Source organism: Podarcis pityusensis (assembly GCF_964106645.2).
Source record: "Podarcis pityusensis genome assembly, chromosome: 9".
Lineage (NCBI taxonomy): Eukaryota > Metazoa > Chordata > Lepidosauria > Squamata > Lacertidae > Podarcis > Podarcis pityusensis.
In genome coordinates, this window is record NC_138034.1 from 77,677,787 (window position 1) to 77,692,152 (window position 14,366).

Here is a 14,366-nt window from a genome sequence, read left to right on the forward strand (position 1 = left end):
CAGGGAATGAATTGGGAGGCGGGGGAGAGCTGGGGGTGGAGGGAGGTTTTGCAGGGCTCCCCCCACCCTGAAGGGCAGAGCCTTAGGGGAGGCCGAGGGAGAGCAGGGGCTCTTGCCTGCAGACTGGGGGCTGTAACCCCCCCAGGACTGGGGGCTGGGACTGTCTCCCCCTTTGAGCTCGTGCTGCAGCAGCTACAAAGGCGAATGTGATTCCAGGCTGCGTCGAGAAAAGTCAAGGGTCTTGAGATCAAGGGAAGAAATAGCATTGCTCTTTTCCGCCTTGGTCAGAGCGCAGCTGCGGTTCTGGGTGCCTCAGTTTAAGGTGGTTATGGACAAGCCGGAAGGAGGGAAACCAGGAGGACCAAGGCTGTGGAAACCAAGACGTATGAGGAATGGTTGAAGGAGCTGGGGATGTTGAGCCTGGAAGAGAGGAGCTACGATGATGATGTTGTTTAGTCCTTTAGTCGTGTCCGCCTCTTCGTGACCCCATGGACCAGAGCACGCCAGGCACTCCTGTCTTCCTCTGCCTCCCGCAGTTTGGTCAGACTCATGCTGGTAGCTTCAAGAACACTGTCCAACCATCTCGTCCTCTGTCGTCCCCTCCTCCTTGTGCCCTCCATCTTTCCCAACATCAGGGTCTTTTCCAGGGAGTCTTCTCTTCTCCTGAGGTGGCCAAAGTCTTGGTGCCTCAGCTTCAGGACCTGTCCTTCCAGGGAGCACTCAGGGAGCTACTATAGGTTTCTGCCTTGCGGGGGGTTTGACTAGATGACCGTGAGGACCCCTTCCAACTCTTCCATTCTGCAAAAAGCTGCAGAGTCAGAGCAGGCCGTCCTGGCTCAGAGATGACAAAAGCCCTGCTGGGCAGAAGATAAGGACCTGCTCTGCTCCCTCGGGGGAGCCTTTCAGCCCTCTTCTCAAGTTTGTTTAAAATCATTTAAGGTTTATGATTTCTCTATTTCCTTCGGAGGAAACTGAATAGTTCAGTGAAACAAGGTTTGTAGCTGGCATCCCGTTAAGGCTTTGTTAATTCTAGGTTTCTCTAATTTTTTAATTTTTGTTATTTAGTTTAAGTCTATAGTCGATTACTTCTCGTTTCAGGGATTTTCATGGTATTTCGCTTGTTTTGTGCAATTTCAGAGATATGGGGCTAGCAGTAGCTCACTGGGCCTCTGCGGTGACGCTTGGGGGACCCCCAGAAAGCTCAGCTTAGCAGTTGGAGGGAGCAGGGAGCCCCACTGCCTCCGAGAAAACCCCCAAGAAAATACTTACGTTTATTTTGGGGGGTGGAGAGTGTCGAACAGCTCTACCCAGGCACCCACACCCCACTTTTTGCAGGGATATAAAGTCTACCAAGGCCTCAGCATTGGAAGGAAGCAGGATGAAGATGGATAATTTTGGGGGACACCTGGCACCAAAGCCATCCAGCCTCTTTTGAAGCCCCCCCCATTCAATACACAGCCATACACACACAGTCCAGACCCCACCTCTCGCATTGACAAAGGAATCGTTAAATACATTTTAATGCATAATAAAGGAAGAGGCAGGGTTGCCCCCGCCCCACAGATGGGGGGGTCACACCTGCCTACTTGGCAGCAAGCACCGCCCCTCCCCTCCTGAATTGGCACATATCCCTGAAACTCAGGGGGAGCGTTAGAAAAACGGGGGGCTGTCGGAGGGCAAGGTAGGCGGGGGTTGATCTTTGGGGCCACCGCTGGGGGTGGTGGAATTGGGGGGCGGCTTGCACAAAGGAACCAATACGAATGAGCTCCTGCTTCTGGCGGGGGAGATGCCAACCGGACCCCCCCTGCTTTTACGTTTATTTCCCCACCCCAAATTGTTCCAGTTTCTCAAAGGAAAAAGGTGCTTTTTCTCCCCTGCTGAAGAGGAGACTTGTGGGTCAGGACGGTTACACAGCCAGCCCCCCCATTGGGAATTGGGGCACAAGAGCGCTCCCTACAGGCTGTGCCCCCCAAGTGGGGGGCAGCTGGTCCAGAAGTGAGGAGAGGGCCCTGGTGGCTTGTTAGAGGATGGCGGGGAGGGGGACTGGAGCGTGTGGGGTGCTGGCCCCACATCAGGCCCTCTGCTCCGTCCTCCTGCAGTCCCCTGCTTCCAGTCTAGCGGACCTCTGGAGGCCCCAGCGCCCTCCCTCCTCAGACCTGGGACTGCAGCCACAAGCGGGGGTCAAACCGGGGCCGGGCGTGGGGCCGAGGGGGACGCTCAGGCTCCGGAGTGGGGCTGCCGCTGCTGCTGCTGGAGGAGCTGGAGCCGGAGGGGCCCCTGGCCCTGGGGGGCGGAGGCGGCCCCGGCGGGCGCCCCGAGCGTCCTTTCAGGGTGCTGAGCTTGGCGTCCAGGGAGAGGGTGCGGGGCCGGCCCCAGGGGGGGCGCGGTGGGGGGCACGGGCTGGCGCTGGAGACGCTGTCGCTGTCGGACGCTGCGCTGCACGACGACCCTTCCAGGAGGGACAGCCAGGGCGGGGGGCCCAGGCCAGAAAAGCGCCGGGCCAGGATCTCCGTCACGGCCTCAATGTCGTCCGCCGGCTCAATAGCTGGGGAGAAAAATAGGGCGGCGGGGGGGGGAGATTAGCGGAGGGGCCGTTGCAAAGGACCCCCAGAGGACAGAGGGGCAGGAGTCCCTTTCCATGCGCCTCCCAAGGGAAGCCGCACCCCAAAGCAAGGAACATCTGGAGCCAGGCTGGGCTAGCTAGGACCGGATGGAATCTGGCAGAAGCTTAGCTACAGTCACACCTCGGGTTACAGATGCTTCAGGTTGCGTTTTTTCAGGTTAGTAAAGGTAAAGGGACCCCTGACCATTAGGTCCAGTCGTGGCCGACTCTGGGGTTGCGGCGCTCATCTCACTTTATTGACTGAGGGAGCCGGCGTACAGCTTCCGGGTCATGTGGCCAGCATGACTACGCCGCTTCTGGCAAACCAGAGCAGCGCACGGAAACCCCGTTTACCTTCCCGCCGGAGCGGTACCTATTGATCTACTTGCACTCAGACGTGCTTTCGAACTGCTAGGTTGGCAGGAGCAGGGACCGGGCAACGGGAGCTCACCCCGTCATTGCGGGGATTCGAACCGCCGACCTTCTGATCGGCAAGCTCTAGGCTCTGTGGTTTAACCCACAGCGCCATGGACCGCCAAAACCCAGAAGTACAGGAACGGGTTACGTCTGGGTTTCAGCGGTTGCACATGCGCAGAAGCGCCAAATTGCAACCTATGCGTGCGCAGATGTGCCGCTGCAGGTTGCGAACGTGCCTCCCGCACGGATCACGTTCGCAACCCGAGCGTTCACTGTATTGGCTTCACCTAACTCAGATCACCCCCGGTTTAATATGCCTGGTGGTGCAAAATTGTCACAAGAGTGCCTGGATTAAAACGGTCTATCGAAAACTTCCCTCTTGTGGTTTATCCCCAAAACAGCTACTCACTTTGGGTTTTAGTAAAGCCAACAGTCCAATTTGCCTAAATGATCTTGAGCATCAGAACAACTTGGCCACGATAAGGAAATTTTGCCCAGGGCATGACTATTTTCCACCTTTCCATTTCGACTCTCTGGCACCCTCTCTGCATAACTGAGCAATTCCAAAATATAGATTACTCTCGCAAGGCTGGACTCGAGGGATGATTCCAACCGATTCCACATGAAAAACACTTATGTTCCTGTGGAGACAGCAGTACTGAATCGGCAGCACATGCCCTTCTGGCTTGCCCTCTTTATAAAAGCCTTGAAGAATGAGATTATCACTCCTCTTTTATTGCCCATTCCGGGTCGCCCAACCACTGCCCCCGTGTCCTTTCTCCTGGCAGATCAAGATGAGCGGGTGACAGCAAAGCTGGCAAGGTGTTTAGCTGGAGCAATCAGAATAAGATCCACTATTTCACTACTGATTCAAAACTCTAAAATTTATTTTATATGATCAACTTTTTATTTCTATTCTTCGTATATCGCATTGGTATTTTATTGCTATGGCCGACGCAAATAAAGATTCATTCATTCAATTTGGCAGGAACTGAAAAAATAACTCCCAATTTGTCTGGAAAACTCTCTTTCTGTTTGGTGGGGTTTTATCTCACATGCAGCAAATAAGCCGTGATGTAGCTTTGCAGGGGGTTGGACTAGATGACCCCTGAGGTCCCCTCCAAAACTCTGCAGCTCTGAGATTCAAAACTATCTGGACTCCCTTCTCCATGGTGCAATGTGAAATTTGGTCTAGAGTGCACTGCTCTTTGGGGCTTACGTTGTCTCCATTGCATCGATTCTCTTGATGTGCTGCAGTAAAATCTATCTTTTTAAACATAACAAATAAAAAAGTGTGGTGGGGGGGGGGAGAGGAGCCGCAATCCGAAATACTCAGAGCGTGCCCGGTTGGCAAAGGCTGCCCAAGCATGGTGCCCTCCTAAGGCCGCTGTCAGAGGCTGCCCTCCCTGCAGAATCTAGACTGAATCGTCTCAAAGGGCAGAAAAGTGGGGGGGGGGGGCATGTACATGTGATAGGAATTTTGAGGTTTTAGATATATGTTAAATGTTCATAAACGTACCAACCAAGCATGTACACCGATCAGCACTGGAAGACCGACCTGAAACCATTTTTGATTCCCAAACTGACCAAATGTTTTCTCTGCAAGGTCAAAGGAAAATGGAAAAGCCTCCCCATTGTCTTTTCCTTCACAAATCCTGTCTGAAGGGCACATTTAAGATATGAACAGGGTCTGAGGCTGTGACCTGGCTTGGGAACTAAGTATTTATCATTACAAAAGACTGGCCAGGCTCCCCAGGCAATCCAATCAAGTGAGCATTAACAGGTAACCTGGCAGACAGGAGGTAAACAAAGCACTCCGATTTCTGCTGTAGACCACCTTCTCTGTGATGTATGTATGATGTATCTGGGGGGTGGTCCTGAGCTACACCCCTTCTGTGATGTATGTATGATGTCTCTAGGGGCTGGTCTTGGACTCCAGGGAGGGAATTTAAATTGTCTATATAAGGGCGGGCACACCTGGGTTCTGGTTCCTCCTCCTTTCCTGTTGCAACAGATCAATAAAGATCAGGCTTACTAGCCGCTTTGCTTCTCAATATTCTCTGGTTGGCTTCTGTTCTTTTCTCCTACCAATAGGGAACCTACGTAAGGACTCTATATGGGCTCTTGGGTACCCCATAAGGGAAAAGGACAATTTTGGTTTACAACATACACATAAATGGAGGCGCCCACTGGGTCCAACTGCCCACAGCCCCCGCCAGCCCCCTCCCTGTCAGTGAGAGATCCCAGGGGCTCTGCCGCTGCCTGCGTTGCCCACCCCTCTCTACGCAAAGGGTACTCCTGCCCCCTTCACCCCCTCCCTGGCACCCAGAGGACCCCTCCCCACCCCGTCCAGCTTTGGGTGGGGGTTACGTCACCTGTCGCTGTAATACGAGGAGAGGAGAGCTCGAATCTCGGCAGAGACAGCGTTGTCCTGCAACAGCAGCCCCTCGCAGTTGGGGGGCGGCCCCCCTGGGCCAGGGAGAGCTGGGGGTGGGGGTAAGGGGTCGGGGACAGGACAGAGAAGAAGAGGAAGAGAAGGGGAGACATGCAAAGAGAGAGAGAGCAGGAGGAGAGCAGAGAGTTACAGACACAGATACATCTGGGCGCAAGCAAGGTGTGGGGCAGGCCCCACAGAAACCGGGGGGCAAGACAGAGCCCCAGAGACAGGCAGGAAGAAAAGGGCAGAAGGAGGTGAGACCCTCTTGCCTCCCCACCATGAGTTCAGGGGAGCCCTAATCCACCAGGCCCACCCCTCAGAGCCCCCTCTGTTCCCTTCAGCCCCCCAACCCTCCCCGCTTCTGCGGACCCCCTTCTCTGGAGACTCACCCATTTCGTGGTAGAGGGAGCCTTGCTTCTGCAAGAGGGCCATGGGGCGCCGTGGGGAGGGGACCTCCACCTTCATGAGCTCATCGCAGCAGTGCTTCCACTGGCCTGGGGGGGGGGAGATTGCGGGGGGGGGTCGACTTCAATGAAATAGTTAAGCCCCACCCCACATAATGGATCACAGACATGGCGCCCGTTCACTATCACCATCAACTTTGGGGGGCTGCCGCTCAAATACTTTAAGGGGGGGCTGAAGGAACCTCAGCCCCTACGTGTTGGCTCACATGCCAGGGACCCCTTCCCACTTCGCTGGCCGTCTGTGGGGCAGGCAGGGGGCACTGTGCTGCCCCCTAGTGGTCTCCCCACGTGCACCAGAGGACAGGACCCCCTCTGGCCGACCCAGAAGGTTTTAGGCCAGGGGTCAGCAAACTTTTTCAGCAGGGGGCCGGTCCACCGTCCCTCGGACCTTGTGGGGGGCTGGAATATATTTTGAAAAAGAAAAGAAATGAACGAATTCCTATGCCCCACAAATAACCCAGAGATGCATTTTAAATAAAAGGACACGTTCTGCTCATGTAAAAACACACTGATTCCCGGACCGTCTGTGGGCCGGATTGAGAAGGTGATTGGGCCAGATCCAGCCCCCAGACCTTAGTTTGCCTACCCAAATTGGCTATTAATAGGTAAAAATTTAATGTTATATTATATTAAGATCAAGGATTGGGATTAAAAAGGAGGGAAAGGAATTGCTGGACAAACAAACTGAATTTGGAATACAAAAGAGGGAGGTATGAGGAGGTCCAGAAAATAAGTTAATCTAAAAGTAGTGATGAAAAGATGGAAGTGTTTTTAACTGTTTTTTTCTTTTTTTTTCCTTTTTGTATTTTGTATACTGTATTTTTCTTTTTAATTTTAAATTTTTTGTTTTCTTATTGATGTGTCTCTTTTTATGCGAAACTTTAATAAATATCATTTAAAAAAATAATAATAGTTTGCCTACCCATGGCAGCCTTTCTCAACCTGTGTTGTTGAACTACAACTCCCATCACCCCTGGCTAGCAAGGCCAGAGCTCAGGGATGATGGGAGTTGTAGTCCAACAACATCTGGGAACCCACAGGTAGAGAACCGCTGGATTAGAGGTTCCAGCTGTCCTTCTTTAGCCCCCCCATCTCCTGGGAAGGGCAGGGGCTTCTCAAGAGCCTCCTCCAGGAGCAAACCTCCCTAGCACGGGGAGTGTGTGTGGCTGGATTGGGGCCTCTACGGTCCAGCTCAGCTTCTCCCTCGCCTCCCTTGTCCTGCCATGACCCCCTTGCGAGGCAGGACAAGGGTGCAGTGGAAGGGCAGAGCAAGAGAGGGCAGTGTTGCCCCTGATCTCCCCCCACGTGTTTCCACATCCCCCGTCTCACCTCCCCTACTCACTCATGTCATAAAAGTGCTGCCAGAAGGCTTCCATCCAGCGCTGCGTCTCGGAGCGGGACTCGGCCAGCAGCGTGTGGGTCACCTCCTCCCCCCCATAGCGGTTCGTCACGGACATGGTGTGCAGTTGGTTCTTGGGGTCCTTCTCTGTGGCTCGGATGCGCGTCTCCTGGAGGGGGGGGCAAAGGGGTCTCAGGCACGGAAATGTGCGCATGCGCAGACACACCCAGAGACGCCCAGGGAACCCCCCAAGGAAGAGGGAGGTTGCAAGATTCAGGACAAAGAAAGCCCTTCTTCACGCAGCGCAGAGTTAAATGGTGGAACTCCCTCCCACAGGAAACGGGGGGGGGGGCACCAACCTAGATGGCATTTATAGAGGACTAAACCAGGCATAGGGACGCGGATGGCGCTGTGGGTTAAACCACAGAGCCTAGGACTTACCAATCAGAAGGTTCAAATCCCAGCGACGGGGTGAGCTCCCGTTGCTCGGTCCCTGCTCCTGCCAGCCTAGCAGTTTGAAAGCACATATGTGCAAGTAGATAAATAGGTACCGCTCCGGCGGGAAGGTAAATGGCATTTCCGTGCGCTGCTCTGGTTCGCCAGAAGTGGCTTAGTCATGCTGGCCACATGACCCGGAAGCTGTACGCCAGCTCCCTCGGCCAATAAAGCGAGATGAGCGCCGCAACCCCATATAGCGGTACCTATTTATCTACTTGCACTTTCAGGTGCTTTCGAACTGCTAGGTTGGCAGGAGCAGGGACTGAGCAACGGGAGCTCACCCCGTCATTGCGGGGATTGGAACCTTCTGATTGATAAGTCCTAGGCTCTGTGGTTTAACCCACAGCGCCACCCGCGTCCCTATGCCTGGTTTAGTCCTCTGCTGATGGCAACTGTCCAAAGGCAGACGTGGGGAGATTAATGTGCACTTTTTACAAATGGGAAGAAACGGGGATGGGGGGGGGCTGTGAGCTGGGCTGGGAAGAACCATCATCAGTCGCAAAGAGTGAGTTTCAAAAACGGCAAGGTCTCCGTTTTTACACTGACATCCCTGACACACGACACAGATGGACAGACCCCGGGCTGTGCTGCCAATTGAGAGTCACAGACTGGTAGCATTGGGACCCCCAGGGGTCATCCAGCCCAACCCCCCGCAAGGAAGGAATCGCAGCCGAAGGCGGAGGCAGCTGTTGCATTCAAAACATGCTTAGTTGGCAACTGTGGATGAGAAGGATGGAGCGAAGGCTGGGGGGGACAAGCAGGGGCATCACAAGGGGGGTGCGGGGGTGCGGTCTGCCCTGGGTGTCATGCCTGGGGGGGTGACAAATCCCCCCCCGGGCAGATTGGCATGGCGGCGCTGGCACCCCCGGCGGACGGATTTTTGCGATTGGCATGATCGCCATCAAGAAAATCTGCAAATACACACGGCGTGCGGCGCTGGTCGCCAGGGATGCACCCCCCCAGTGGGCACCATTCGCATCCCCCCCCCCCAGCGAGCGGAGCTCACATCCCCAGCGGGCAGCGCCAGGCCTATTTGCCCAATCAGCGGGCAGTGCTGGCACCCCTGGGAGGTGCACATCATGGTTTTTCCCCAAAAAATGTTTTATTCATTTTATAACGAATATAAAGAACACAAACAGAAAAACAAACAATACAAAAATTCTCATCATATCCTTATTTTTCTAAACATTGTTATGTGGGCTTCCCCAAGTCCCACCTATCTGATTTATATTTTACTCCATCTTTAGCAATTTACATATATCACAATTTCTAACCATTTTTTTTTATCACTTACTTTAACCTTAAAAAACTTTATCACTTACAAATAATACTATTTTAAAATACACTGTCTTCAAATTCTAACCCTACAGCCTCTGCCAAATCTAGTCTAAGATTTAAATGTAAATGTATTTTTTCAAATATTCCTTAAACTTCTTCCAATCCATGTTTGCCACTCTGGGTGCCCATGCAGTTTCCTCCGTCACTGGGGACCCCCAATGTTCTGCCCCCCAACCTGCTCTGAGACATCACCCCCCTACCTTGTTGATAGCAATGGTGAAGGCCGGCTCCTCCTGCGTCTCGACGTCTTTGGGGTGCCGGTAGCAGAGGAGGTTGGAGCCCCGCAGGAGGCAAAAGAGCCGCAGCCAGCCCTGCTGCTCCCCCTGCTGCAAAACGGGGGGGGGGAGAGGGGGGGTTGTGTTTAGCAGGAGGGAGACCCACACGTCATCTTCCCACATTCATCCCTCCCCAGGACGGGCGCTGTCGTTCTTCCCTCCCTGCCCCCCAAATCCCTTTCACCCATGCTCAGAAACCCCTTCTGGGTGGGGGGGGGCATAGCCCCATAGCAGAAACGCTCCGACTGGAAATGAAGCTCCGTTGGGAGAGAACAAGCCTCACAGCAGCATCGGCTCTCATTTTTTCCCCTCTGGGCCACACTTTCAGAATTTTTGTTGTTGTTGTAAAATAATAAAATAAAATAAAATAATTGTATACCATCCTGTACCCACAGGTAAAAAAAATTACTTGTGCCATACCAAGTTTTTTACTGATAAAAAATACATTGGAAAAGAGAAAGAAAAAACTCCTAGCAGTGTCTGATTTATAACATAGAACACAACTACCGTATTTTTCGCTCCATAAGACGCACCTAGTTTTTAGAGGAGGAAAACAAGAAAAAAAATATTCTGAATGAAACAGTGGATGTATGATTTTTGTGGTTCATGCTGTGGCCACAGACATATGATTTGACGGTGAGTTTGGGGTAGCCCAATGCAAAAATCCTGAGGATCCATGTGGATCTGTGCTTTGTAACCACGTTTTTGCGCCATTGCAGCCCCACACAACAGTGGGTGCGTGGTTTTTTTGGTGCAAGATGTAGCCATGGACATGCTATGTGATCTGATGGTGAATTTGGGGTGACCCAATGCAAAAATCCTGAAGATCCATGGGCTTTTACCTACCCCCTCCCAGGCAGCCTCCGCTAGCATCCCTTATCTCTCTTCCGATCCCACCGATCAGCTGCTTCCTTTCAACACTCCCTTCCCTCTTGTTTGCCTTAGTGTCTTTTCCTTAGCTGGAACAGTTTTTTGCTCCTCCCTTTCTTCTAATTTCTCTCCTTATTGATTTAGTCTTCCTGCTTCCCCCCTTTGCAAGTTTGCTGTCTTTACCTCCCCCCTCCCAGGCAGCCTCCTTTATCTCTAGCGTCTCTTATCTCCCTCCTGGTCGCTTGCCCATCAGCGGCTTTGTTTCAACACCCCCTTCCCTCTTTCTTTAAAAAAAAAAAAAAAAAGCAGGATCTGCTTTTTTCCCCTGGGCAATTCGGCTCCAGCGACCATGCATTCGCTCCATAAGACGCGCAGACATTCCCCCTTACTTTTGAGGAAGAAAAAAGTGCGTCTTATGGAGCAAAAAATACGCTATTTATTATTCCTTCCTCAGGTTTGTGAGTTCAGCAGAGTACATCCCTTTGCAGCTTTAAAGGGGAGCCATATGATCCTGGGAATCCAGAAAGCATAAAACAATGCAGCTACATAAGGATATGAGTCATTCCTCAAATATAATTACAAACAAGCCTCTTCCATATGTACCCTAAGTATGTATATGATCTCAATGAGAGACATGAGCTTCCTTTTGCTGGGTAATCTCATTTCTATTCGGTCTAATTTGAGACAAGCAGGGTCTCGTCTCCTCATTGACACAAAGAAGCCTTTCTACCCATATTCTGCAAATAAAAAAAATCATTTTGACACTATACTATGCTGCCCTGAAATGCTCAAATGTTTCCTTGCATCTTCCTGCCACCCCCTTGGGAGCCACAGCACCACAGCGTAAGGACCGAAGAGAAGACTGCAGGATGAGGCCAAGGGGAAACCAGCAAGCCGGACCCGAGTGCGAGAGTAGCCCTCTCCCCTCTCTGTGTCCTGGAAGAAGTTGCTGTGAACTAGCTCCACCTCTCTTTCAAATCAGAAGCAGTGAGGGAGGTGAAGGTCCTGTGTGAATGTCTGGAGGCGGATGGAGGATGGATGGTGGCTAACAGATTGAGGTTGAATCCTGACAAGACAGAAGTACTGTTTTGGGGGGACAGGAGGTGGGTGGGTGTGGAGGACTCCCTGGTCCTGAATGGGGTCACTGGGCCCCTGAAGGACCAGGTGTGCAGCCTGGGAGTCATTCTGGACTCACAGCTGTCCATGGAGGCGAAGGTCCATTCTGTGTCCAGGGCGGCTGTTTATCAGCTCCATCTGGTATGCAGGATGAGACCCTACCTGCCCACAGACTGTGTTGCCAGAGTGGTGCATGCTCTGGTTATCTCCCGCTTGGACTACTGCAATGCGCTCTGTGTGGGGCTACCTGTGAAGGTGACCTGGAAACTACAACTAATCCAGAACGCGGCAGCCAGACTGGTGACTGGGAGCGGCCGCCGGGACCACATAACACCAGTTATGTGAAAGATCTGCATTGGCTCCCAGTACTTTTCCAAGTGTTGGTGCTGACCTTGAAAGCCCTAAAAGGACTGAGCCAAGTATACCTGAAGGAGTGTCTCCACCCCCATGATTCTGCCCAGACGCTGAGGTCCAGCTCCGAGGGCCTTCTGGTGGTTCCCTCACTGTGAGAAGCCAGGGTACAGGGAACCAGGCAGAGAGCCTTCTCGGTGGTGGCGCCCGCCCTGTGGAACACCCTCCCGTCCACGGCTTCTTTTGAAGGAAATGCCACATTGCGCCGGTTTAGCTTAGCACAGGAACTGACTGAGTGGGCAGCAGGGTCCGCGGGCCGGATTTACAGGCCTGGTGGGCCACATCCAGCCCACGGGCCGTAGTTTGCCGACCCCTGAATTAGATCGTTATAACGAAAGAAATAAATCTATATAGAAAACTGTCTTTTAAAATTCCCTGCTCTCTTGCACCCCCTGGTGCGGCATGTTTATAGCGCATCCAAATCGCTGCATCTTTCCTAATGTAGCTGAGCAGAGAGACGGAGCGAGAGAGAAGGGGTGGAGGGGAATCAACCCGTCTCCTGAGCGCATGGCTCTCGATGCGCCTCTGCCCGGGGGTGTGGGTCCCAAAACGCGGGTCCCCTGCCTTCTCAGCCCCTTCCCTACCTGCAGCGCCCCCCCAGCACTTACCTGCACCTTCAGGAAGCCGCACATGACCTGGTGGAGCATGCAGTTGGGCTGGGCTGCCAGCCGACAGCAGACGCTGCCGTACAGGGGGAGCCAGAAGGAGCTCTCCTCTAGGTGGGGGGGGGGGAGAGAAGAGTAGAGGGTCAGGGGGACGCAAGTCTGAGCCCCAAAAGAGGGACGAGGGGGCAGGGGGCTTCGTCCCTCCTGGAAAAGAGAGGCCACTTGCCCACCTACATTGGCAGAACTGGTTCAGCGGCAGCAGCTCCACAAAACGTCAAGAGACGTCGGAACTCCCCGCCACTTGACTTTGGACTCTTTTGGGAGCCTCCTGAAAACAGTCTTGCACTTTGACATGTTTTCAAACTGCTAGGTTGGCAGGAGCAGGGACCGAGCAACGGGAGCTCACCCCGCCGTGGGGATTCGAACCACTGACCTTCTGATCGGCAAGCCCAAGGCTCTGTAGTTTAACCCACAGCGCCACCCGCGTCCCTATTATTATTATTATTATTATTATTATTATCATCATTAAACCACAAGTTTTAAAACATACAAAAACTTGAAACACTAAAAGAGATTAAAACCCGCATCAACTTTCCAAACATCTGGACAGACTTGTCTAATCAGGAATGATTTTAGCAGGCGCCAGAAATAGGCAGGGAGTTCCGCAGGGTAGCAAAGAGCATTTGAGCTCTCCCTGCCTTGCCAAATGGGGGACCCTCTGCCCCCCGCCCCCTGCCCATCCACTGACTCCCACAATTTGGGTCTCTGCGCTTTCCGTGTCTGCGCAAAACCTTCAGAACCAAACTGGACTCTGGAATGTTCCTGCTCCCGCAAAACCAAACCCAACACCCCCCAAAAAACCCCCTGCTCCAAGTACCGTTCCCGGTGACGGCGAGGTCGTGGGTGCGAAAGGCGTCCTGGACGTGGGCCAGGCGCAGGGTGGTGCAGGCCAGCAGCTGGTACTTGGGGCCCCTGGAAGGAAACAGAGGCGGGTGAGCCCGGAGGGGGCGGGCAGCGGGTGCGAATTCTGTGGAAGACGGCCGGGCGCCGGGCCCAGGATACTCACGCCACGCTGGGGGCTGGCAGCTGGAGGGGGCTGCTTCCCCCGTTGCTGACGGGGCTCCCGGGCACCCCGTCCAGGGCGGCACGGACCCTCTTGCCGGACGAGCGCCCCAGGGAGCTGCTCAGGCGGCTGGCCAGCTTCTTGGGGGTGCTGCCCAGGACAGAGTCCTCCTCCAAGCCGGCGCTGTACAGCTCCACCTTCAGCTCAAAGTCCGGACCGGCCTCCGTGCTGGGGGGGGAGAGACAAAGCGGGGGGCACAGGCGTGAAAGGGGGGCGCTCCCAGGCAGGCCAGAAGGTCACCCAAGGAGGGACTTTGGATAGAAAATACAACTTACAACACGGGAGAGGATATGGTGAAACTCGGAAAATTAGAATATCGTGGAAAAGTTCATTTATTTCAGTAATTCAACTTAAAAGGTGAAACTAATATATGAAACTAATTCATCATGCCAAAGGCTGGGCTGAATGAATCCCAAGCCGGAATTAAGATTGCCGGAAGAAATATCAGCAACCTCAGATATGCAGATGACACAACCTTGATGGCAGAAAGTGAAGAGGAATTAAAGAACCTTTTAATGAGGGTGAAAGAGGAGAGCGCAAAATATGGGCTGAAGATCATGGCCACTGGGCCCATCACCTCCTGGCAAATAGAAGGGGAAGAAATGGAGGCAGCGAGAGATTTTACTTTCTCAGGCTCCATGATCACTGCAGATGGTGACAGCAGCCACGAAATTAAAAGCCGCCTGCTTCTTGGGAGAAAAGCAATGAGAAACCTAGACAACATCTTAAAAAGCAGAGACATCACCTTGCCAACAAAGGTCCGTATAGTAAAAGCCATGGTTTTCCCAGTAGTGATGGATGGAAGTGAGAGCTGGACCATAAAGAAGGCTGATCGCCAAAGAATGGATGCTTTTGAATTCTGGTGCTGGAG

General features: G+C 53.1%; 1 protein-coding gene across 5 annotated transcripts in view; it reads right to left on the bottom strand.

The window, feature by feature from the left end:
* Nucleotides 1–1,504: 1,504 nt before the first annotated feature.
* The window catches only part of RTKN (rhotekin), a gene marked incomplete at its 3' end in the record, with an annotated part of 35,136 nt that continues 22,274 nt past the window's right edge, over nt 1,505–14,366 (bottom strand). For 3 of the 5 annotated variants that reach the window (XM_081020876.1, XM_081020877.1, XM_081020875.1), the window contains 7 exons: nt 13,439–13,663; nt 13,250–13,344; nt 12,376–12,482; nt 9,296–9,421; nt 7,263–7,428; nt 5,846–5,950; nt 1,505–2,545 (listed from right to left, as the gene is read on the bottom strand). In XM_081020876.1, coding sequence (XP_080877002.1) covers nt 2,151–2,545; nt 5,846–5,950; nt 7,263–7,428; nt 9,296–9,421; nt 12,376–12,482; nt 13,250–13,344; nt 13,439–13,663 — 1,219 coding nt within the window. Of the gene's footprint in view, nt 2,546–5,390; nt 5,504–5,845; nt 5,951–7,262; nt 7,429–9,295; nt 9,422–12,375; nt 12,483–13,249; nt 13,345–13,438; nt 13,664–14,366 lie in introns of those variants that run through there. The other 2 variants (XM_081020879.1, XM_081020878.1) reach the window with 1 other exon arrangement.